At 40.1% G+C, this 27890-nt stretch overlaps 1 protein-coding gene across 1 annotated transcript in view; it reads right to left on the reverse strand.

Moving 5' to 3' along the window:
• The window catches only part of mtus1b (microtubule associated tumor suppressor 1b), a 79662-nt gene that overhangs the window by 13118 nt on the left and 38654 nt on the right, over positions 1-27890 (reverse strand). Inside the window, exons 6-7 of the mRNA XM_036583558.1 lie at positions 26035-26139; positions 11292-11530 (exon numbers count right to left, since the gene is read on the reverse strand). Coding sequence (XP_036439451.1) covers positions 11292-11530; positions 26035-26139 — 344 coding nt within the window. The remainder of the gene's footprint in view (positions 1-11291; positions 11531-26034; positions 26140-27890) is intronic.

The following is a 27890-nucleotide window of genomic DNA, read 5'->3' on the forward strand; positions in this document are numbered from 1 at the left end:
ATGAAATGGAAACATCCACTTGGGTTAGCATTGTGGAGAAATGCAATGTTCATTTGTACAAATGCAGAAATGCAGCATCATCTCTTCCAGAGTACAACAAATACATCAGCAAATATCGGTTTAAAATGTTGGCCAAAGCTAAACATCTGTCCAAAGCTGGCTTTGGTTTCTAAGCAGATAAGATCCGCTGTAAAGGTACGTTTGCTAAGTTTCACTACTTCACACCTCTATGAATGACAATGTTTACATTTCAATAAGTAAAATTTTGAAAAACATTATTGGGAATCCTCCTTTAGCATTTCTCTCAAAACAATGTAATGATGAGACTATATTGGAAAATTATTGCTTTTACAGATGAATTAGCCTGAAAATATTGACCTGCATTCCGTTTTCATATTTTCATTGGCGTGGAGCACTAAGAAGTCGTCTTGTTTTGGATAAATATTGCTCTGAATCATGAGTGTACTGAGTTCCTCTTCCTACACACACACACACACACACACACACACACACACACACCTCTCCCAACCCTGTGACTCACTCGAGTTCATGCAGTACGGAGTTCACCACCTTCATTACTCAACTACAGCTGCAAACATGCTAGCAGGCTAACAAATAAAACCACTGAATGCCACAGGCCACAGATTCTACCCTCTCATACTGACATCGGCACTCAAACCTCTTAGGGGAATTCCACCCATTTTCCAAAATTTCTGTATGATTCAGTGTTTAGGATGTAAACAGAGTCATTCAGAGTGGTTTGGTGTGAAATGGTTCAGATCTCTTCACAGTGGTGGTGATAGGAACCAGGGGTCGCCATGACTACAACACAAATATAGACATTTCTTTTACCATCCAAAACCACCAGTGAACCTACACGAGTCTTCTGAGCTGTTTATGAAATGTTGATGATGTTAAAATAGTGATAAATTTTTTAAAAATAAGTTTTCTTTGGGGACTATTTGGCCTCACAACTCCCTGCATGTACCCCTCCACCATGAATGGAATTAAAGAATAAATTATCCTTAAACAATACAAATGTTGGACACTTTTGGGCCAAAGGACTTTCAAGATTGCAAAACAGTGCTTTTAAACAATAGTTTGGAAAAGTGTCAGGTCAGATCAGCATCGTTTACCAGGAAGACACTTACATGAACGTGATCTGGAATCAAACATTTCACACCAAAACACTCTGAGCGACTTTGTCTTTACTATTAAACTACATAGATGTTTGAGAGATCAGAGGAAGCCCTCTTTATACAATCAAAACATGACACATATCCACCCAAACACGACTTAATTCAAATATAATAGGAAGAATCAGACATCTATAGATTATAACTATAGATCATATATTCACTTCAACACTCACATATTCACACTATAAGCTCTTTACACACACACACACACACACACACACACACACACACACACACAGACACACACACACAGAAAAGAGGCCTGTCGGCTCGTTTTGGTCTCACACATGCACTGTCATAAATGAAAGTGTAGAGGTCATGACCCCAGATTACAGCGCTGGGGTTTACACCACAGAACTAATCAAAACCAGATGGCACAAAAACAATGACCCTCTACACACACACACACACACACACACACACACAGACACACACACACACCTATATATATATATATATATATATATATATATATATATATATATCTCAGAAATATTTATTAAGTAAGTAAAAATGTTTTCCACTAATCTAAAACTCAAAAACTCATTATATCCTCTGTATATCTATCTATCTATATATATATATATATATATATATATATATATATATATATATATATATATATATATATACACACAACCATCCATTTCACTAAAACTACCTCTGGATCATTCTCAGCACTGCAGTAACACTGACGTGGTGGTGGTGTGTTAGTGTGTGTTGTGCTGGTATGAGTGGATCAGACACAGCAGTGCTGCTGGAGTTCTTAAACACTGTGTCCACTCACTGTCCACTTAGACACTCCTACTTTGTCAGTCCACCTTGTAGATGTAAAGTCAGAGACGATAGCTCATCTGCTGCTGCACAGTTTGTGTCGGTCATCCTCTAGTCCTTCATCAGTGGTCACAGGACGCTGCCCACAGGACGCTGTTGGCTGGATATTTTTGGTTGGTGGACTATTCTCAGTCCAGCAGTGACACTGAGGTGTTTAAAAACTCCAGCAGCTCTGCTGTGTCTGATCCACTCAGACCAGCGCAACACACACTAACACCACCACCACCACGACAGTGTTACTGCAGTGCTGAGAACGATCCACCATCCAAATAGTACCTGATCTTTGAGGGTCCATGGGGGTCCTGACCACTGAATAACAGGGTAACAAAGTATGCAGAGAAACAGATGGACTACAGTCTGTAACTGTAGAACTACAACGTGCACCTATATAGTAAGTGGAGCTGATAAAATGGACAATGAGTGTAGAAACAAGGAGGTGGTTTTAATGGTTTATATATAAATATATATAGCAATTTCCCTTGAGGAAAGCAAGTGCCACGTTAACCCCTTAAATTCCAATTCATATTACTTCCTAAGGTTAATTACATAGAAAACAATGCAAACTGACTGAGTTATTCTTAAGTAAAAGGAGTGAAAAATGGGCATCTGGACCCTCCATTGGATTCTGGGCATTTAAGGGGTTAAATTAAGCCAAGAGCCAAGAGTTACCAAGTTTATAGGACAGAGAGAGAGAGAGAGAGAGAGAGAGAGAGAGAGAGAGATAGAGATATAAACAAACAGCTATAAAGAGTTAAACTTTGCTCTGCCATGGAAACACTGTACTTAATACAGCCATAACAATAAAGCCATCACGGACTGCCAACTCTATAAGATAGAAGCAAAAAGGCAACGAAACAAAAGAAAGAGAGAGAGAGAAAGAGGAAAGAAAGAGAGAGCAAGAGGGGGAGAAAGAAAAACACATGGCAGCTGACAGCATGTGAGGTTAGAAAGACGAAAAGAAGAAAAGATCTTGGTTTAATCATTTGACTACATACAAACTAGCATCGAGCAGAAAGAAAGGGTGGAAAAAAAAAGGGAAAAAAAGAAATGGCACCTTTTCTTTTTTTCTGGAGTACGGTGGAGTCTTCAGTTTGCTCCCGGAGGAGCCCATCTTCTCTCTCTCTCTCTCTCTCCCTCTCTCTCTCTCTCTGTCAGACCACCCCTCCCTGCCCCCTCATTCACTCTGAGAAAACTGAAAACTGGTCTATCTGTTCAAGAGCTAAAGTGATCACACCCCCCCATTAACCCCCACCCTCACAGAGAAACAGTACCGTCCTCCTCCTAAAGGAGGAGAACAGGAAAAACAGACAGAGAGAGAGAGAGAGAGAGAGAGAGAGAGAGAGTATATGTATACATGTAGAGACAGAGGAACAAGAGTGTGAAAAACAGAAAAAGTGAGAAAGACAGTGAGAACGAAAGCAAGAGAGAGAAAGAGTGTGAAAGTGAGAGAGCCAAATGGGGAGTGAGAGAAAGAGACTCGGCAAATGGGTTAGAAAAACAAAAAAGTGAGAGAGAGAGAGAGAGAGGGGTAAGTCAGACATCAGTCTCAATTTGAAGGCCTTGTTTCTATGAACTACTTTACATAAAATATTATACAACAAACCAATCTAAGCCCATAATTTATATCAGTTTGTATCAGTTTATATCACAATACCTACATTTAGAGTCGGTTATTCATTCAACCTAATGGGAAACTGTAGAACAGACTGAGTTTATATCACAATACCTACATTTAGAGTCAGTTATTCATTCAACCTAATGAGAAACTGTAGAACAGACTCAGTTTATAGAACAATACCTACATTTAGAGTCGGTTATTCATTCAGCCTAATGAGAAACTGTAGAACAGACTCAGTTTATATCACAATACCTACATTTAGAGTCGGTTATTCATTCAGCCTAATGAGAAACTGTAGAACAGACTCAGTTTATATCACAATACCTACATTTAGAGTCAGTTATTCATTCAGCCTAATGAGAAACTGTAGAACAGACTCAGTTTAAATCTCAACACTGACCATAGAGTTCACTGTTTTGCAAAGATACATTCAAGTTATCACTAATATATCTTTGTTAGCAACAAAACAAACTAATATTGTGTTACAGTTTCTCATTAGACTGAATGGGATTTTCACAATCTGCAAAGCTTGGAAGCTCCAAGTCTGCACCATAAGTAAAAGACAACTGATCCTGACCAGAGAGTGACCAAACACAGATTAGAGCTCTGTATCACAGCCTCTGTTGACAAAGGAAGCTAGAGATAGCGGCCAATACAGTACTGGAGAAAAAGCCCTGGAGGGTAAGATTAGAAACGAGAGAGAGTCCGAGAGAAGAGAGAAGATAGTGGAGAGTGACAGGAGAGACGTGCAGAGAAAGTTAGAGAGAGAGAGAGATGACTAGAGGGCTGAGGTCAGTTGTGCTGATCTGGACTTTTACGTAACTGTGACAACTGTGTCCAACAGATGACCCTTTGAATTGAGCCAACAGGAATCCGAACTCACCACATTCAGTACGAGGAAAACAACACAGTCCTTCATTCAGACCACACGCACACTCTTCCGTATGACTGTTGCTTAAATATGTGTTCTTTAGATTTCCGTCTGTAGCTTTTTCCACAACTGTTCATAGTACTTAGTAACAATAAACCACACCAGGTACTAAGTTATATGATCATATCATATAAAGTTGTGTGCAAATGCAAAAACGTTCATTCATAATTCATTTAGATTCATTTAGATTTGATTAACTTAAAAAAACAGAAAAAGGAAAACAGAAATTGTGGCCTGTACAAAGGTTTGGACACCTAGTTGTAACTTGTTAGGCCTTAAATGACTCCTTAAACGATTCCTTCACTGTCCTTCTTTGACTCTTCAAACCTTGTGCTAACATTCAACAACCACAGGCTCCTGTAAGCAGCTGGCTGAGGATCTGAAAATGAAGCTAACTGATGCCTACAAAGCACAGGAAGGCTATAAATACATATCAGAGAGTGTCCAGCTTGCACTGTCTGAAATGATATTAAGATATTGCAGTTAAGGGGAACTGTGGAAGTGAAGATAGGATCTGGAAGACCAAGAAAATGCTCAGACAGAATTACTCATTTGCTAGAAAGGTAAAGCAAAACCCCCATATGACAGCGAAGGAACCTGGGCAGCATTGCTTGCACAAACACAATACACAGAAATTACATAGAAAGAGTCTTCAGACAGAAACTTTACTTGTGACATTGTGATGAAGGTCAATGTCTAAAGTATGCAAAACACATCTACATCAGCCAGAGGCATTTTGGAAACAGGTGCTGTGGACTGATGAAGTAATAATGCAACTCATTGGCCCCAAACTGCAAGGGTATGCTTGGAGAAAGAAATAAGCAGCATCTGATGAAAGGAACACCTTGCCAACTGTTAAGCAAGGAGGCGAATCTATTATCCTTTGGAGTTGTGTGGACTGGTAGATGGAAGAATGGATTCCACTAAATATTAGCAAGTTCTGGAAGCAGATATGACACAGTCAGTCAAGAAACTGAAAAGATGCTGGCTTCTACAACAGGGCAATGATCCAAAACGTACCTCAAAATCCACCATCAACAACTTCAAGAAATGCGAGCTGAAGGTTTTGGAATGGCTCTCACAGTCTTCTGAACATCAATGAAAATCTGTGGGTAGATCTTAGACATGCTGTGCATGGAAGACGGCCAAGAATATAGCAGGACCGGAAATGTTCTGCAAGGAAAAGTGGGTTTCCGAGAGTTTTTGGGGGGATTCTTTGTTTTTGGGGGGGATTTCTAACTTTGAAATTAGACCAAAAATAATTATTTTAATATTACTATAATTGGTTTGGACATTCCAAAACTGATTCACTTGAATCACCACCTTGCATCTTCACATCACTACTGGACACTTTATCTCTGTCCCCGCAGGTCCAGCAGAGTCCTTCTACTCTGAGAAATATGGTAAAGAAGGTGGTTCTCTGACCATATCTGACCACGCCCCTCCAGCATTAGCCCCACCCACAACACCCTACTGCTCAGACAGGAGCCGGTGCATTCCTTTAGTGTAAGCCCCGCCCATCATCGTAACAACCAGCAATTATATCAAAACACAGCTGTCAGCTTTCGCTCTGAGTCTTAAATCTGCCCGTGAGCTGTTATTTACAGGGCAGTGTTCAGCTTCATATTCAACACTGGGTTTATTATTATTACCATTCAAATAAAGGAGTATTACATAAACCTTCCAGAGAGCTGATCTAAGACCGGCTGACCTTAGAATCAAATGACCAAACTGATCCCAGGTCGGGTCAGAGGAGAGAGTGCAGCACCTTTAATCTGTTTAGATAAGAAAGCACTGGACAAAAGGCAGATCCCCCAGTACTGAGGGAGAGAGAGAGGGAGAGGGAGAGAGAGAGGGAGAGAGAGAGATAACAGCACACTACAGTTCTGTAACACACTGAACTGAGCTAGGAATGAATGGAAAAAATAATGGAATGAATGGAAAGGAGGACAGAAAGAATAAAAGAAGAATGAAAAAAGGTGAAGGAAGGAGAGAAAAGAAAGAAAGAACAAAAGAAAGAAAGAAAGAAAGAAAGAAAGAAAGAAAGAAAAAAGAGAAACGGAGAGATGTGAAACGCCAGAAAGAAAGAAAGAAAGAAATTATAAAAAATGAAGACAGTAAAGAAAAGGGAAAAGGAAAGAAAGAGAAAGAAAGAAAGAAAGAAAGACAAGAGAAACAGAGAGATGGTGAAACAGTAGAAAGAAAGTAAGAAAGAAAGAGAGAGAAAAAAAGAAAGAGAAACAGAGAGATGATGAAACAGAACGGCAGAAAGACAGAAAAAAAGAAAGAAAGAAAGAAACAGAGAGATGGTGGAATGGTAGAAAGAAAGAAAGAGAAAGAAAGAAAGAGAGAGAAAAAAAGAAAGAGAAACAGAGAGTGATGGTGAAAAGGTGGAAAGAAAGAAAGAAAGAAAGAAAGAAAGAAAGAAAGAAAGAAAGAAAGAAAAAGAAAGAAAAACGAGAAACAGAGAGAGATGATGAAACGGTAGAAAGAAAGAAAGAAAGAAAGAAAGAAAGAAATGGAGAGAGATGGTGAAATGGTAGAAAGAAAAAAGAAAGAAAGAAACAGAGAGAGATGGTGAAATGGTAGAAACAAAAAAGAAAGAAAGAAAGAAAAAAGAAAAAAGAAAGAAAGAAAGAAAGAAAGAAAGATAGATGTGAAATGGTAGGAAAGAAAGAAGGACTGAAGGTAAACAGTGTACAGAGGGTGCGGACTCTGAGTGGAGCAGCCTGAGCGCTGAGCTGAGCTGAGCTGCACTGTGAGCTCTTATCAGTGGATCTGCTGGAGGAGCCGCAGTTTAAACAGCTGATAACCTGGATCATGTTTCTCTGTTTCAACTGAAGCAGATACAGTTCAGATTAGATGGATTTCCTGCCGTAACCAACAACACATCGCTGAAAATAACGCCCCCTTCCCCCCCGCGGCCTCCGGAGAAACTCCGCTCTGATACAGGACCAGGAAAAGACGTCGTTTTCAGTGCTGGGTCAGTCATTGTTCAGTGTGAGGGGTGAGACTCTGAGCCAGCGGAGGATTTTAAATGACTGTAACTGTCAGTAATGGCTCTGTCCTCGGGGCATTTAGGGCAGAACCACATTTAAGCCCCATTTACCATAAACCTCTCAAACCACAGGGCGTCACCCCCACCCCACACAGACGCACAGCCGACGCCTGGGGGGGCCGCACCACAAAACCAGCCGAAACTCGCAGACGCCGGATGCCGACAGTCGGCCAAATGACCAGAAACTCAGAGATAGACTCAGAAATATCTACTCTACTGTTGTTATTATACTATCTCACCAGTGCAGGACTGGGCTTATTAAAGAGCCCATACGCTACATTTTACTGTTTCATTTTTCCTTCCCTGAAGTCCTCTTATAATGTTTCTGAGGGTTTATTAACCAAAAACAATCATAATTCATTTTTACATGACTATATTTCAATTTTCTTTCTTCTTTTTATCACTTAGAATGAAACAGTCTGCATTAAAGGGCTCATATCATAGAAAACTGGATATTCCTTGTTTTTTAAAATAAGTAGTGTGTAAACACTGTTAATGTTTCAAAACTTACTGTTCGCTCCTCATATATGAGGAAACTGAACAACACAACAGCCAAAATTTAAATTCAGTTTTTGTGATGTCACAAAAATCAATGCATTCATACATATCCCACTATTCAGCCTACAGCCAGGCTCATTCATACTGGCATTATAGTGTTTCAGTCCTGCTTTTTCAATTAGTCACAACAGAGGAATGAAGCTCATTTACATAGACACTCTATAGACAAAAGTACTGGGACAGCTATACACTACAGCTAAATCCATAGGCATTAATATGGAGTTGGTCCCCCTTTGCAGCTACAACAGCTTCCACTCTTCTGGGAAGCTTCTACAGGATGTTGGAGAGTGTCTGTGGGAATTTTTGCCCGTTGATCCAGAAGAGCATTTGTGAGGTCAGACACTGATGTTGGACGAGAGGGCCTGGCTCACAGTCTCCGTTCTGGCTCATCCCAAAGGTGTTTGCTGTGATGGGGTTGAGGTCAGGGCTCTGTGAGGGCCAGTCAAGTTCTTCCACACAAAACTCACCCAGCCAGGCCTTTATGGAGCTGCTCTGTGCACTGGGGCTCAGTCATGCTGGAACAGGAAAGGTTCTTCCCCAGACTGTTCACACAAAGTAAGAAGTGTACAGTTGTCCAAAATGTCTTGGTGCTGAAGAATTAAGGTTTCCCTTCACTGGAATTAAGGGTTCTAGATCAACCCCTGAAAAACAATCCCATATCATCATCCCTCCTTCACCAAACTTTACAGCTGGCACAGTGCAGTCAGGCAGGTAACGTTCTCCTGGCATTCGCCAAACCCAGACTCGTCCATCGGACTGACAGATAGGACAGAAATTTCACAAACTGACTTGAGGCAGAGGTGACATCCTGTGACAGTGCCACTTCCATTAACTGGCCACTTTATTTGAAACACCCACGCTGTACTTCCATGAACTGGCCACTTTATTAGAAACACCCACCTTGTACTTCCACTAACTGGCCACTTTATTTGAAACACCCACCTTGTACTTCCACTAACTGGCTGCTTTATTTGAAACACCCACCCTGTACTTCCACTAACTGGCCACTTTATTAGAAACACCCACCTTGTACTTCAATTAACCGGCCACTTTATTAGAAACACCTACTTTGTACTTCAACTAACTGGCCACTTTATTAGAAACACCCACCGGTGTATTGCCACTACAGAAGCCCTCCTCTACTCTTCAGAATTTTAGGATCATGTTCTGGAGAGCAGAAGGTCTGACACGCTCGCAGGAGGAATTCTGCCTAAAGGTTTCTGAATGAAGTGGTTTTGAATGGTCCAAACAAGCCCTTTAAAAGCCTCCAAGGCTAAATGAGCAAGTGCAGGCAGTAGCCCGTTGCTGCAGGGCAGAACAACAGCCATCCGAAACACGCACCCTCCGCCCAGACACTCGAGCACAGTCTACAGTCGCATTACAGCAGGCCAGCTCGGCGAGAATACCTGACATGCCTCTCTTCACCAAGATCTCATCACAAAAACAATAATCACCATCACCATCACCATTACACTCAGTGGCCACTTTATTAGAAACACCCACTTTGTACTTCTACTTACTGGCCACTTTATTAGAAACACCCATCTTGTACTTCCACTCACTGGCCACTTTATTAGAAACACCCACCTTGTACTTCTATTCACTGGCCATTTTATTAGAAACACACCTTGTGCTTCCACTAACTGGCCACTTTATTAGAAACACCCATCTTGTACTTCCACTAACTGGCCACTTTATTAGAAACACTCACCTTGTACTTCTACTCACTGGCCATTTTATTAGAAACACCCACATTGTGCTTCTACTAACTGGCCACATTATCGGAAACACCCACCTTGTACTTCCACTAACTGGCCACTTTATTAGAAACACCCATCTGATACTTCCACTAACTGGCCACTTTATTAGAAACACCCATCCGATACTTCCACTAACTGGCCACTTTATTAGAAACACCCATCTTGTACTTCTACTTACTGGTCACTTTATTAGAAACACCCATCCTGTACTTCTACTAACTGGCCACTTTATTAGAAACACCCATCTTGTACTTCCACTAACTGGCCACTTTATTAGAAACACCTACTTTGTACTTCTACTCACTGGCCACTTTATTAGAAACTCCCACACACCTGATTCCCCTTGCTTAATCAGTGGGTCTCGGTCAGACGGTTGGTCATATGAGCTCCTGCTTTACTGAAATGAGAACCTGCTCTTTGTGGATCAGACTGGTGACCCCTGGACTAGAGGGCGGCTAACACACACTGTGCAGATGAGCTGAAGTCTCTAAGTGTATGTGAGGTCATATAGTCCATCAAACGGTGTCAGAAACCACATGATCAACAAACACATGACTCTTTAAGGCATGCAGTTAGCACGATGCTAATTGGTGGTGTAGGAGGTTTCATTATTGTTAGCTCTGCTGATCCACTAAAGGCTGGCTGAGTTTCACAGCTGTTGAGTGGCAGCTGCTTTAATGGCCAAATATTTACCCCCTTCGGACAAAGAGGAGGAGATTATCTACTGGACAGCTCCGTATCCGGGATACAGCCAATCCCACGGTGAACAAATAAGAGAGGCCCCCCGATATCGGCCTATCAGTGCGCTCAGTGTCTGTTGGGAACGCCTCCACTGGCAGGAATCCAAACAGGACCCAGCTGTGGGTTTTTGTTTAATGACAACAGCAAGAATAAAAATAAAATAAAAACTCAAAAATAAAAATACTCACTGGGCCCCCTGTGACAAAGGGGTCCTCAGCAACTGCTGATGTTTAAACTCGTCACTGCTGACTGTCATGTTGTGCTGTGAAAACTATCCGGTGCCACCGTGTGGCCAAATTAGGAAATACAGATTTTCAAAGGAACCAAATTAGGCCTTCAGAGTTTTTCCTCCATAGTGCTTTTTTAAAATATGAACAATAATATATACAACCATATATATATATATATATATATATACACACACACACATATATATATATATATATATATATACACACACACACACACATCAGCAGGGGAGCAGGGGAGAGAGAGAGGAGAGAGAGAGAGAGAGAGAGAGAGAGAGATACACAGAGAGAGAGAGGGAGAGAGAGAGAGAGAGCTGTATATACTGATGTAAATGAACTCAGACCTCGTTGAAGATGTGCTGGATGACGAGGGCCAGCGCCTCCAGCCTGCGGTTGCCATGGGCGACGAGTTTGCGGAGCTGGAGGATGCACTGGTTCTTCCTCTCATTTTGAAGACGAAGCTGTTTCTCCTCCTCATCCTCGGTGTGTGTGACCACCCCTCCCCCTCCTCCTCCTCCTCCTCCTCCTCCGCTGACGTGGGGTCGTCCCGGGACGCTGCGGACCCCCCTGGAACTTTTCTCCACTGAAAGAGACGACGGAGCGTTCAGCGACGTTAAGACGTTCAGCATAGCTGGAGCACCACGCAGCCAGCGCACACTAACACACACACTCACACACACGCCCTTATCAGTGTCCACCGAAAAACATCAGAGCCCCAGTGCATGCTGGGAAATCTCCATAATGATGCTGCACAGAGGTCTGGAGAGTGCACTGTCAGTGCATTAGAGCAACAGTGGAAGCACATTAGGAGACTATTAGCACTGTGTGTGTGTGTGTGTGTGTGTGTGTGTGTGTGTGTGGAACCCTCAGCATCTTCTAGATCTTCAGAGAAGACCTCATGACTTCAGTGAAACACACACATCTGTGTTTTTTTGGTCAGCTTAATTGAACAACACTAAAAACACTGTAATAATGCTGAAGGGGAACTCCATCAACTTTCCAAAATTCATGCACAGTTCAGTCATTGAGATGTGAAGTCATTCAGAGTGGTTTGATGTGAAATGCTCCATTCTAGAGTCAGAGCTGATCACAGTGGTGGTGAATGGAACCAGACGTCTGATCTGTTACACCTTAAAATCCCAGGTTTGTTACATACTAAGGCTTATTATTCAGTAACTACAGGGACTTCACTGCAAACTGGCAGAGCTATTCATAGGTTATAGACGTGTGTAATAAAGCTTGTACATGAAATGGTTATGGATTATGGACTATTTTACCATCATCAGCTTCACTATGCAGAACCACCAGTGAACCTACACGTCTCCTGACTTTCATATGGGATGATGATGGCATGTACATGTTTGTGTGTATGTTTTGTGTGTGTATGTTTTGTATGTGTACCTTTTGTGTGTTTATACATGTGTGTGTATGTTTGCCTGTGTGTGTGTGTGTGTGTTGTGTATGTGTGGTGATGCTTTTGTGTGTTTGTGATATGGCATGTGTGTGTATGTGTTTGTGTGTGTGTGTGTGTGTGTGTGTGTGTGTGTGTGTGTTGTGTTGTGTGTTGTGTATGTGTGTGTAGTGTGTGTGGTGTTGTGTGTGTGGTGTGATGTGTGTATGGTGTGTGTGATGTTGTGTGGTGTGATGTTGTTTGTGTGTGTGTGTGTTTGTGTATGTGTGTTGTGTGTGTGTGTGTGTTTGTGTGTGTGTGTTTTGTGTATGTGTTTTGTGTGTGTGTGTGTGTTTGTGTATGTGTTTGTGTATGTTTAGGTGTATGTGTGTGCATGTGTGTGTTTGAGTGTGTATGTTTTGTGTGTATGTTTATGCGTATGTGTGTGTATGTTTTGTGTGAGTGCGTTTGTGTATGTGTGTGTATGTTTTGTGTGTGAGTATGTGTGTGCACACATAATTTTACATGTGTGTTTGTGTGTTTATTATTCTGTAATAAGCATGTAATTACCATGCAGGCTGCTTCTCGTAATGACTGTTTGCCAAAGCCGTCCTGTCATCTCAAAAACAAACACACACCAATCTACCACACACAGCGTCAACCTACACACACACACACACACACACTGGCTGAGCGTGAACACCCCTCGCCCTCACCCCCCCACCCCCCACCCCCCCCCCCCGGACCGGATTTACCCTGTTTGCTCGTGCTGCCTTTGATGCTAATCTCCATCTAAACATCGACTAGCATTTCACAGCTCTTCAACCCTGCACACACAGGCAGTGAGCGAGAACACACACACACACACACACCACACACACACACACACACAGAGATCTCTATCTAACAGGGAGACGTACGGCTACTGTTCTTTGCCACTAGCGTAGCATAAAAGAACTTTAGAGAAAAAACCCTGTTCAAACACATCATGTCACGTCTCCTCCACTCAAACAAGCTGCTGTAGCAAAGCTGAGCCAAATCTGCATCTACGGCTGACCTGAGTCGCCCTTATTACTACTGAATGCTTTATCATTAATTAATATTACTAATTAAACAAAATCAGGGCAGCACACATCACCAAAGGCGAGTTTCTTGAGTAGCAGCTTCAGTAGAATCGCCCTCATTCATCAAAGCTGCATAAAAAGAGTGAGATATGGTTGCCTTTAAGGAGAGACGAACTACAGAACTTCCGTATGACATGGAAATGAACGCATTCAGCGTTGGTGCGTGAAATCAAGCGCCAGCTCACCAACACCTCACCTCATTAACATATCATTTACATGAAGCACGCTCTAATTCAGGGGTCGGCAATCCAAATGTTAAAAAAAGCCTTTTTGTCCTTTCAACAAAACTCAACCCACCTTGGGAGCCACAACATTTTATGTCCCTTTTACCATCATGGCTGTAAGTATGCCTCAGTATGTGCTAATGTGCTAATATAGGCTAACAAATATAATATAAATGAAGACACACACTACAGACGTCCGGAGAGGCTGTGAGGTAGTTATAATATTCTGGATGTTATTTTGAGATAAGTTAATTATCTTGTTATCTCAAGATAACAAAAGTTGTTATCTCAAGATAACGAGTTACTTATCTTGTTCTCTCAAGATAACAATCCAGAAAATTATAGCAACAGCTCATGGCCTCTCTGGACTTCCATAGCAGACTCACTTTGCTCTGCTTTAAGCTTTAGCTCAGCTGTAGCTGCTTTTCTCGCATCTCCAGCAGGAAACTTTTCCGCAAAAGTAGAACCGTTTTTTGTAAAACGTCTCTCAACTTTTGACTTTTTACAACGGTGAAAGACGCTTCTCATTTGCTTCTCATTTGCCAGCTTCTTGTTCGAATTTCCCGTTCTCGTGCCAGAATGTAACTGCTGCACCATTTTTTAATGTGGAATGGGAGAATTCGAATAAGAAGCTGGAGAACGAGACGCTGATTTAGCCTCATGACTTTTTAGTGTTTGACAGTTTCAGTTGGGAACCAATGAAAAGTTGCATTCAGTTGCTCATGAGCCAATGGTTGCACTCGCAGGTGGAGTTTGAGTGCACTGCTCCCCCTACTGATCAAACTTCATAGTGTTGAAACTACGACTTTTTTAAGACAGTAGAATGTTGTGATTGTTTAACGTGAATATTTCCCAAAAAATTACATATTTAAAAACTATTATTATTAAAAATTATTGTAGCGTGTTTGTAGTGTGTTTTGTATTGTTTATTTTGTGGGCGGAGTCAGTAGTATCAACAAAAGCACAGTGCAATATATCTTTAAATGGAACAGTTGCAGCATTTGTGCATATAAACAAAGTACCTCCACTTTTGTACTGTGAACAAAATTATTATTGCAAAAAAGCGTTATTGTCATTTTCTACTTGTATTAGTATTACTGGTGTTATAGATGATTTTTATAGTATATTTGTTTAGCACATTTTTTCAGGTTAATCTATTACGTTCAAATTTACACTCCTACCAGACGTGGTGTTGATCGTACAGCCACGCCAAACTTGAAGCTGATGAATAACAAAACTGTCAGTGAAATTTGCGTGAGCTAATTTCACGATCACGTTTGCTCGTACGTAACTTTGAAGCATACGTTTTCCAAGACATGTTTGGGGTTTAGCTACCGCGACCCTAGCTTGATCAAGCGGTTTAAGATGACGAATGAATGAACGAATGAATGTTTAGCATCTGAAGTTTGCTTGTGGACTTGCACGGTAGTGTGCAAAAGTTTTGGCGCCCCCAGTCGAATGAAAATAGTGAAAATATGTGAACATGTCCTCCACAGAGATCACACTTCTGCACATTTTAAGGCACAATCACTGTTTATTTGCCAAAATCCACACACTGGGGAAAAAATGAAACATAAAATGTGGCCTGTGCAAAAGTTATGGCACATTTTATACTGTATGCAGAGCTAATGTATAGAAATAGTGCATTGAAATGAGCAGGAAAATACTATTGTTGATGTGTGAACTTATTTTCACCTAGAGTTCAAACGTTTGCATATAACTGTAGCGATGGAACAGCGTCTAAGATGGCGCCGGGGATTCCCCTGAGAGGAAGTGCTGAGGCCAGTCTGATGAGGGCCTGATTAACTGAGTAATGATACGGGCAGATGGCTCTGCGTATGCAGGCTGATTTGGGTGAATGAGGGTCTGTGCAGCGGTGGATTGATGAGATGTTTACCTATTGGAGCCTGGCTGTGGAGACACAGACACAGAGGCCATTCAGACTGAGAGAGAGAGCGCCCCCTGGTGCCTGCGGTTCAAAAAAACAACCAAAACGTCGTCATGCTACTCATCGTTATCAATATAATGGGGGGTTAAGTAGGATAGAAAGGAGTGGGGAGGCCACAGGGAGGAGGAGTGTGCTCTTCAAACTCAGTGTGTGTTAGAGATACACACACACACACACACACACACACACTGTTAACACAGCATAATAATGAGGCAGACATGTGTTAAAGAGACAGTCAGTCCAAAATCAAATTTACACAATAGCCTCCTCCCCAAAGTGTAGTCGATCAGCCAAATCATGTTATATGTCTGAAATTGACCTTAGTTTTGCACTGATGCTACAAGGCTAATGTAGCTAACAAGTAATGGAAACTTATGTGCTCCGATCAGTTTAGCAGCTTTTCTAAATCGCACTTACTATAAATTAGTAATTACTGAGGTTATTCATAAGATTATTCAATTACTGAATCAATTATAGTAGTTACTCAATAATATGTCATTACCAAAACATTCATTCTAATCATCAAATTATAATAGTTACCAAATATTTCATAGCTGTAAGCAAAAGTATCATAATAGTTACTGTATAGTTCATACTGGTTACTGACTAATTCCTAGTAGTTACTGCATAATTCATACTGGTAACTAAGTAATCCATACTGGTTACTCACTAATTCATAGTAGTTAATTAATAATTCATGCTGGTTACTGAAAAATTCATAAAAGTTACCAAACAATTCATGCTGGTTACTGAATAATTTGTAGTAGTTACTGTATAATTCATACTGGTTACTGAATAATTCATACTGGTTACTGAATAATTTGTAGTAGTTACTGTATAATTCATACAGGTTACTAAATAATTTGTGGTAGTTACTGTATAATTCATACTGGTTACTGAATAATTTGTAGTAGTTACTGTATAATTCATACTGGTTACAGAATTATTCATAGTGTTTACTGAGTAATTCATAGTAGTTACTGAATACTTTATAACATACATACATACATACATACATCATCTAAACCGCTTATCCTTCTATGTACTTCATGACAATTAGCAAATAATTTACAGTGCTTAAAAAATAATGCATAATAATAATTAATCAAGTCATAAAAAAATACAGAATAATTCATTCTGGTTACTAAATAATTCATACTAGACACCAAATAATTCACAGTAATTACAGAATAATTAACAGCATTTACTGAACAACTTACAGAGGTTAATTAACAATCATAGTAGTTATTGAATAATTCATAGTCATTACAGAATTATTTATAATACTTATTACTAAATTATTTATAGTAGTTATTTATTATTATTATTTATTGCTGAAAAAAGTATAGTGGTTACTGAATAATTTAGAGCAGTTACTGAATAATTCATAGTTGTAACAGAATTATTCATAATTTATACTAGTAACTGAAATTTATAGTGGTTATGAAATAATTGATAGTAGCTATTGAATAATTAAAAATAGTTAAAGGGTCATTTGTAGCTGTTACTGAGGAATTTATTGTAGTTACTGAATATTTTATAGTAGCTGTGAAATAATTGATAGTAGTGACTGAATCAATCATAGAGTTTTGAAGAATAATCCATTATAATCAATGAAAAATGTAGAGCACTTATTAAATAATGCACAGTTACTGAATATTTTATATTAGTTACTAAATAAATTATAGTAGTAATCAAGTCAATCATAATAGTTACTATAGTAACTAGCTTTTAGTAGATACCAAATAATGTATAATTGTTACTGAATAACTGAATAGCTGTTTAATATTTAGTAGTAGTTACTAAATAATTCATAGCAGTTACTGAATATTGTACAAAAAAGATACGGAATAATAAATTTTAAGTTTAAGGAATTTAAGGAATTTGCTCAGGTGCACCTCACCGACCTCAGTTGAGGGTCATCAATCTAACTCGTCACAGTAACTAATCAATGCAAACTGAAGTGTCTGATTATCATGCGCCGCTGTGTTAGAGCTGGACTCTGAGAGCTGGAGGGTCTCCAGCAGCAGATCTGTGGTGTAGATCAGAGAAAAGGTGGTCCACGGAAGATAATCCGGGATTATGGGAATGAGGCCAGCAGCTGTGTTCAGATTAACACTCATCACACACTGAAAAACAAACCGACCGACACAGCAAAGGTCAGCAGACAGCAGAATAAATGGAGGGATGGACAGAGTGAGTGGAGGGGTGGACAGAGTGAGTGGAGGGATGGACAGAATCAGCGGAAGATGGACAGAATGAGTGGAAGGATGGACAGAATGAATGGAGGGATGGACAGAATGAGTGGAAGATGGACAGAATTATAGGAAAATGGACAGAATTAGTGGAGGATGGACAGAATGAGTTGAGGATGGACAGAATGAGTGGAGGGATAGACAGAATGAGCAGAGGGATGGACAGAATAAGTGGTAGGATGGACAGAATGAGTGGAAGGATGGACAGATTGAGTGGAAGATGGACAGAACGAGCAGAGGGATGGACAGAATGAGTGGAAGCATGGACAGATTGAATTAAAGATGGACAGAATGAGCAGAGGGATACACAGAATCAGTGGAAGGATGGACAGAATGTGTGTAAGATGGACAGAACAAGCAGAACGATGGACAGAATCAGTGGAAAATGGACAGAATGAGTGGAGGGATGGACAGAACGGGCGGAGGGATGAGTGAAGACAGCCCTGCCTCAGCCGGCCCACTTTGGCTGGGTCAGTGTATCGTGTTTGAGTCCTGTAATCGGGGCTTATTGAACATGTGAGCTGAAGTGAATGTGGGTCTGCAGACGAGCCAGAACTGGGGGCAAACCTGCTTATGGCCGCTGGACCACCCGCTCCGCCCACTGCGTTAAATCCTGCATCTTCTAGCATTTCTCATTATGAGACGGCTGTAACTACAGTGAATTTAAGATTGAATGTTTTTTTGGTAACACTTCAGTATAGTAGGGGCGCTGTAATACTGTTATTAAGCCTTAATAAGCCAATAGCTTATTAGGCCTATATAAGCCTTAAAAAGCTGTTATTAAGCTTAATAATCCAGCAGTGACTGTGCATTACTTCTTTATTAATTGACATTGACATATTGATTGACAGTTTTTATTCAGTATAGTGGGGTATTGTAATGCTGTTATTAAGCCTTAATAAGCCAGTAGCTGCTAATTAACTGACTGTGCCTTACTACTTTATTACGCAATACCTAGAGTGAATTAAGCACTCTTACTCTTGATCAGTACCTCAATAGTAAATCAAATAGCTCTAATTGGTGACCCTCTATTCTTACATGAACATGGACTAAGAAGGTGTTTCTTCTGGCCTGATTTAAACATGAACTGTGCTTATTAACGGCTTCTAACCACACACACACACACACACACACACAGATTCACACACACACACACACACACACAGAGATTCACACACACACACACACACACAGATTCACACACACACACACACACACATACACACACACACACACACACACACACACACACACACACACAGATTCACACACACACACAGACACACGCACACACACACACACACACAGATTCACACACACACACACACACTCATACACATACACACACACACATTCATACACACACACACACACACACACACTCATACACGCACACACTCATCCACATGCACACACACACACACACTCATACACACATACACACAGACATATGCTAGATCAGATCACAGCAAATCCACATGCCTGTTTCCATGGAAACTACCATGATGGAGCATGGATTGTTGTTTTAACAATGAGCTGGTGTTGGTCTTGTGCATTAAAAAAGTAGAGATTGCAATGATACACACTTAAAAAAGATGGTTCCTCAAGGGTTCTTTAGTAAAGAAAATGGTTCTACATGGAACCATGAACACTCAGAGAACACTTTGCACAATTAAAGGGTTCTTTGCATCATAAAAGGGTTCTTCAGATTGATGGAGAATGTGTTGTAGATGGCTCTCTATATAAGCCTCATCAAGCCAGCATCAAGACTACTAATTAACTGGCTGCTTATTACTAGTCTATAAAAGCAGTTACTACAGTGAATTAAGATTGATTGAAAGATTTTTCTGGTAACACGCCAGTATAGAAGGGCATTATAATGCTGTTATTAAACCTTATATAAGCCAGTATCTTATTAAGCCTATATAAGCCTTAATAAGCTGTTATTAAGCCTTAGTAAGCTAGGAGTGACTGTGCATTATATTGAACCTTTTTTGAAAATGGTTCTATATAGCACCAAAAAGCGTTCTTTTATTGTTACATCATAACAGTAGGAGAACCCCTTTGGTGCTATATAGAACCATCTACAACACATTCTCCATCAATCTGAAGAACCCCTCAAAATCATGCAAATCATTCTCTGAGTGTTCATGGTTCTATATAGAACCATTTTCTTTGTTAAAAAAAACATTGAGGAACCAGCTTTTTAAGCGTGTAATAAAGTAGTAATGAGCAGTCAGTTAATTCATATCCTAATAAGACTAAATAACACTATAAAGACATTATAAACAACATTATAACATTATAATGTCCTTCTATACTGAAGTGTTACCTAAAAAATCTTTCAATCTTAATTTCACTGTAGTTACTGCTTTATAAAATAGTAATGCACATTAACTATTGGCTCATTAAAGCTGAATAACAGCTGATTAATGCTTAATAAGGTAATAGTTTAGCTTTATAAAGTAGTAATGAGCAGCCAGTTAATTATTGTCCTAATAAGGCTTAATAGCAGCATTATAATGCCCCTCTATACTGAAGTATTACCTAAAAAATCGATCAGTGTAATTCACTGTAGTTACTGCTTTATAAAGTAGTAATAAGCAGCCAGTGTATTAGCATACTTGATGCTGGCTTGATGAGGCTTATTAAGAGCATCAGAGGGGCGTCAGATGTCCCTCTATACCTTTTTCTGAGCTGTCTTAACTGTCATATAAAACTGAGGCTGACCAATATGAAACCCAAGAGAGAGAGGAGAAAGAGACACTGAGGAGAGAGAGAGAGAGAGAGAGAGAGAGGATCCTAAAGTGAACTCTGCAGAGTGATGCTCTAACCCACATTTTAATCTGATGTGTGATCAGAGGGATGTGAGAGTTTAGAGCTTAAAGGAGAAACAGCAGGAACATCTCAGACACGTGACCCACACACTGACCGTCACACTGACCCCAAATAGAGCGCAGACGGGACGAAATACCAACAATCTGACATTATGTTCAGAGATGTAAACGTTTTCTGAAAAAATATGTTGCGAAAAATGAATAATAAAATATGGAGATGAATAACCTGCACTTATTGACTGTTTTGACTGGAAAACAAAGACATTACGGGGGTCCCTGACTTTTGCACAGTTCTATATTTAGAGACTGTAGAATCACACGGACGTGCTGCTCCACATGAGAAAGAAAAAATTCAGCAAGCCTTGCACATGGTGCCCCCCGGCAAGGGACTCACACACACACACACACACACACACACACACACACACACACACACACACACACACAAATACACACACTCACAAATGCACGCAGCTGTTTGTATTAAACAATAGTGAAGCGTCTGCCTGACTCTTTCACACACACACTGAGTGGCAGTGAGTAAGGAGGATGAAAAGAAGAGGGAAAAGAATGGAGGGGTGAAGAGGGGCCCACAGGGAGGGAGGGAGAGAGAGAGAGAGAGAGAGAGAGAGAGAGAGAGAGAGAGAGAGAGAGAGATTGCTATGATGATTAAATTCAATTTCATTATATTGTTTCAGTTCAGTTTATTATGATTTGATTCTTGTGCTATAATTCTGTTCAAATTGACTCTTTTGGTACAGTTCAATTCAATTTGATTCTTTTAGTATAGTTCAGTTTGATTTGATTCTTTTTGTACAGTTCAGTTGGATTTGATTCTCTTAATACAGTTCAGTACAATTTGATTCTGTTGGTACAAGTAAATTCAATTAGATTTTATTGTACAGTTCATTTCATATGAGTCTTTTAGTACAGCTTGTTTCATTTCGATTCTTTTGGTAGAGTTCAATTTGATTTGATTCTTTTGGCACAGATCAGTTCTATTTGATTCATTTGGTACAGATCAGTTTGATTTGATTCTTTTAGTACAGTTCAGTTCAATTTGAGTCTTTTGGTACAGTTCAGTTCAATTTGAGTCTTTTGGTACAGTTCAGTTCAATTTGAGTCTTTTGGTACAGTTCAGTTCAATTTGAGTCTTTTGGCACAGTTCAGTTCAATTTGATTCATTTGGTACAGATCAGTTTGATTAGATTCTTTTAGTACAATTGATTTCTATTTGATTCATTTGGTACAGTTCAGTTTGATTAGATTCTTTTAGTGCAGTTCATTTCTATTTGATTCATTTGGTACAGTTCAGTTTGATTAGATTCTTTTAGTGCAGTTCATTTCTATTTGATTCATTTGGTCCAGTTGAATCCAGTCTTATTCTTTTATTTATTTCGAGATGCATACTTTACTGAATATAACTGAATATTACTACCATCATAATTTTAAAAAATGATTCAAATGATTAAAATTGCAAAAATGCAGTTGAACCATCAACAGATCAATGTGTCAAAATACTAATACTGCATTATATGTTGTGATACGCCTCCTGAGACATCACTCTGCAGGCCAGTATCGCAATAACTGTCAACAAACGATATATTGTGCAGCCCTGACCACGACTAAATATGGTGATGCCAATAAAGCAGACTGAACTGAATTAAAATTGAGAGAGAGACTGGAACTGAGAAGAGAGAAAGAGAGAAGAGAGAGAGAGAGAGAGAGAGAGAGAGAGAGAGAGGGTCTCCAACCTGAATGAAAAACCACAGTGGTCTTCTTGCAGGCTGCCGGCAGCTGTAGGTTCCGAAAAAGCCCCTTAGCCGTGAGCTTAACATGGAAGTTGGACAGCGAGAGCCGAGGAGACCACAGCATGGTCCAAAACAACACACACACACACACACTCAGAGACGACCGGCGGAACAGAGCACAATCCAGCTAGAGCTGCTCCTCCATCAGAGCTCACAGCTCCATTCGTCTCAAAGAGCCGTCAGATCCGCGTTTACAATCAAGTCTGTGACGGATGAGAGAGAAAAACAGCACGGCATTCGGTCGAGGAGGAAAAAAAAGAGGGGGAAACAAGCCGGATAAGCCCCTCCCCCCCGCCTCAGACGTCAGGTGGATGGAGACGGAATCGCCACGGCAACCACAGGAGCTGTCCAGGGAGCAGAAGTGTTGAATGGAAATACTACTATGTACTGAATCACTCTGTAATATATGCAATGTACTGCTTACATACTAAATACTGTATACTAAATACTGTATACTAAATACTAAAGCCCACACGCTCGTCCGCGACTAAACATTCTGTCAGCATCCCTCTGAAGCTGAAACATACACATACACACACGGGGGGAGGGGAGCAGTGTGTGCAGGAATGGGTGGGGCGATGAATAATTATAATCTCTCGCCCTCTCTCTCTCTCTCTATCTCTATCTCTCTCTCTCTCTCCATTTCGAGATAACAGTGAAAGCCGGCGCATGTGAAGGTTACAGAAGGTGAAGTACAACATAAACAAAATCAAATGAAAGCAGTCCAGGGTTCAATATTAGTTCAATATGAATTGAATTCCACAAACCAAAGGAATTGCAAAAAGCAAAATAAAAAGAATCCCAAAAAGCAAAAGAATGGAATCCCAAAGGCAAAAAAATGGAATTCCAAAAAGGGAAAGGAACAGAATTCCAAAAAAGCAAAAGGAGTGGGATATCAAAAAGCAAAAGGAATTGAATTCCAAAAAGGAAAAGCAACGGAATTCCAAAAAAGGGAAAGGAACACAATTCCAAAAAGCAAAAGGAGTGGGATTTCAAAAGGCAAAAGGAATTGAATTCCAAAAAGGAAAAGCAATGGAATTCCAAAAAGGGAAAGAAATGGAATTCTAAAAAGCAAAAGAAGCAGAATTCCAAAAGGCAAAAAGAATGGAATTCCAAAAGCAAAAACAAATGGAATTCCAAAAAGCAAAATGAACAGAATTCCAAGAAGGGAAAAGAACAAAATTCCAAAAAGCAAATAACAGAAAGGGATGGTTTTTAACAAAAAGCAGAAAATGATCAACCAACTTCTAAGACTGAACTTTGGAGGTGTGTCTGCAGATTTACTTAAGGAGCTGAAAGTGAGTCTCCTGAGAAGAATGGAAGCTGGAATAAAGATAAAGAGTGAAACACTGAAAACTCAAACATCTGATATTAGATTTAGTTACTGAGTCTAAATACGGTAGAGAGGGAGAGAGAGAGAGAGAGAGAGAGAGAGAGGGACAGGGAGAGAGAGAGAGCGAGAGAGGAGAGAGAGAGAGAGAGAGTGAGAGAGAGAGAGAGAGAGAGAGGAGAGAGAGAGAGAGATGGAGAGGGAGAGAGAGAGAGAGAGGGAGAGAGAGAGGGAGTGAGATAAATAGAGAGAGGGACAGGGAGGGAGAGAGAGCGAAAGAGAGAGAGAGGAGAGAGAGTGAGAGAGAGAGAGAGAGAGAGAGAGAGAGAGGAGAGAGAGAGAGAGAGAGATGGAGAGGGAGAGAGAGAGAGAGGGAGAGAGAGAGGGAGTGAGATAAAGAGAGAGAGGGACAGGGAGGGAGAGAGAGAGAGAGAGAGGTAGAGAGAGAGAGAGCGAAAGAGAGAGAGCGAGAGAGGGAGAGGAATACTGATGAGACTCTTTTGTGGATACAGGCTCTGAGCAGTGAGTGTGAAAGCTGTGCTTTTATGCCATTGTGTTTCTCAGACAGACAGACAGACAGAGCAGCTGCTTTACTCTGAATGCAGCCAATCAGACGTGTTCGGTTTGCTTCTTTAGTTTTGCACTGGAGCTACGAGGCTAATGCAGCACGTAATGGAGGCGAATAATCCACCAATTAGCACAGAGCTGCAGGACTAAATCAGCACATGCTCATGTAGCTTCTGAAACTGTTTGATACACTAAAAATGAATTTTTGTCGATGTTTCTAGCAGCAGCTGCTGTTTCTGGGGAATAAAGCTACATTTTCCTTTATGTTGGATTCAAGCTCAAAAAATGATCCAAAGAATTCAGCCCGAGGCTGCAAATGAAGATACATCATAAAAGTATCAGCTTAAATTTCTGGGAAAATTTCTAATATTCCTAATTCCAAAAATTAATGAAAATCCCCAAAATAAAATGCCTGTAATTCCAAAAAGACAAAAGGAATGGAATTCCATAAAGGGAAAGGAACAGAATTCTGAAAAGCAAAAGGACTGTAATTGCCCAAAATGAAAGGAACAGAATTCCAAAAGCAAAATGGAATGGAATTCCAAAAATGGAAAAGAACAGAATTCCAAAAAGGAATTTCTTGACAAATCAAATGTTTTAACTAGCAGCATCAGATACATCACAATTAAACACAGTCAGTTTTTTAAACCCCACCCTGCACACTTTCCAAACCAGAGCTCAGACCTGAGGACAGACGCTCTACAGACAGACACAGTAAAGCTCTCTCTCTCTCTCTCTCTCTCTCTCTCTCTCTCTCTCTGTCTCTCTCTCTTTCCCTCTCTCTCTCTCTGACTCTCTCTCCCTCTCTGACTCTGCCTCTCTCTTTCGTAAACACGCTCTCTGACACGTATCTCTGACTATGTGAGCGTTTTGCCTCAAATGCCTTCAGTTTGACTCAGCAAGACCCATGTGTGTTGTGTGTGTGTGTGTGTGTGTGTGTGAAGGAGAGATGTTCTTAATTAAAATACTACTCTAAAATGTCAGAGAACACACCCACACACCCACACACACACACACACACACACACATACACACACTCACACACACACACACACTCACAGACCACAGCTGCTTTGAACCCTGTGGAGTCACACACTGTGGTTTGAAGTGAGTGTTTGAATGTTGTGTCAGAGTCATTCTAGTAGACACAGAGCTTCCTTTCTCTGTCTTACCCCCACACACACCCATACACACACACACACACACACACACACACACACACACACAAAGCTCTATACTCCAGCAGCACTGCTGCATCTGATCCACTCGCACCAGCACAACACACACTAACACAGCACCACCACGTCAGTGTCACTGCAGTAAGGACAATGATCCACCGCCCAAATAATACCTGCTCTGTGAGGGTCCTGTGGGGGTCCTGACCACTGAAGAACAGGGTAACAAAGTATGCAGATAAACAGATCAGCTACAGTCTGTAACTGTAGAACTACAAAGTGCCCCCATGTGGTCAGTGGTAAAATGTACGTAATGCATGTTAATGTCAATCATTTCCAAACCTGGAAGAGTCTAACCAATCTTTATGGCCTGGTAGCCTATTGCGTAACACCAATGCTGGGATTCAACAATCAAACACGCCATACCTGTAGTTCCAGTGGGCCGGTTGGGTCTTGCAGATCCACTGCGCTGCAGGGCATTCTGGGTCGGCTTCGCTGCGGCGTTATTGAGCAGAGCTGGAGCCTTCTGGCCTAAAAACACCGTGCAGAAAAAATCAAACTTCATTTTAGCAGAAAAGCTCCAGAGCAGCAGCTACACGACTGCTCCTCAGAAAGGCTCAGAGGGTTTGAGTGGTGAACGGGGGAAGAACCCATTTTAATCTTAAGGTCTCTGGGTGGGGCTCCTACGTGTTGATTGGTAAATAAATTGGTGGGTTGGGGGTTAAGTCTTTGATCCATGCTACGGTGACCCAACCGATCTGTCAATCATTTCATCAACACTTTGATGGTCCAATGTAGATGACCCGTAAATGCCTGCCTTATCTTACATTCAACCACATATCTATTGTAATTCTACCTAACTGTTCCCTAAACCTAAACCCAATGCTCTGTCTATGACCACTCGACTCATCTAAACCCTAATCCTAGTCTTAAACCCAACACTGTTCATAATCAACTGAGGTTCAAAGAGTCAATCTTTTTAATAATATAATCATCTTTGGATGTATAAATGTATAAAATATGATGTATAAAATGTATAAAATTGTAGTTTTGCTCCTGCACAACTTTAAAGGTTTAATAATCTTTGAGAATATTTTTAAAAATTAAGAAATGAGAAGGTTTTATCCCAGCTAGACATTTTATTGTGCTATAAACATTTTGCGAACACCACACAGATGTTCTATTAAAGTTTTGTCAAAGTTTTTCTTTTTGGTTCCCAGAATATTCTTTGGGAACGTTCTCTATAAACATCATCGTGTAACATAAACTGTGGCTCTGACAACATCCTCAAAACATCCTCTGAACGCTGCAGTTAAAACGTTATGACAAAGTTAACATGTAACCTCAGAGGAATAGTATTTGAAATGCTAAACATCTTTAAAACATTCTTTGAACATTCGATTAAAAGTTTATTTTTTTAAATATTTTTAGAACACGTTGGTAGGAACATTCCCTGCTAGCTGGGATAACATTCAGAATAAAGTTCTGAAAAATGAATGTCCAAAAAGAACATTTAAAATGAAACATTTTAACGCAGAATTAAGTTCTAACTAAATCAATATTCAGAATGAAGTTCTGAATAATTAATATCCAGAATGGAATGTTGGCAAAATTAATGTCCATAATGGATTCTAATAATATTGATATCAAGAAAGAAGTTCTAATGAACTCAATATCCAGAACTGAGTCCTAATAAAAACAATATCCAGAATGAGGCTCCAATAAAATCAAAATCCGAAATTAAATTCTAAAAGAAAATGATATATGAGCTCTAAAAAATCAACATCCAGATTTGAATTTAAGTAAAATGAATGTCCATAATGGAGCTCTAATAAAACTGATAATAAAACTGATTGTTCTGATACAATTAATATCCACTAAAAAGTTCTAATAAATTAATTTCCAGAAAAACACTACTACAAATGTAATATTTAGAGTGCCTCAGATTTCAAAATCATGAGACATTTTTTTTTATAATCACAGTAAATTATTTGTCCATTAATAATATCTTCCCCAAATCTCAAAATAATTATTGTAATATCTGATCTTTGGTGTGTATTTTAGTATAATTGAAGCTACATTGTATAATATAGTTTATACAAAAGTTAGTTCCAGCCCGCAAGCCGATTGGATGAGAAGTGTTCTAACTGTGCTGTTATTTCGCCATAACATCACGTTTTTTTCACAAACACTGTATCACTCCGCTGAGATGCGTTGCTAAGCAACAACTTTGACAGCTGTAGGAGACGCTCAAGCCATTTGAACGTTTTTACTTCTTACTT

The sequence above is a fragment of the Colossoma macropomum genome, unplaced genomic scaffold (assembly GCF_904425465.1).
Source record: "Colossoma macropomum unplaced genomic scaffold, Colossoma_macropomum, whole genome shotgun sequence".
NCBI lineage: Eukaryota > Metazoa > Chordata > Actinopteri > Characiformes > Serrasalmidae > Colossoma > Colossoma macropomum.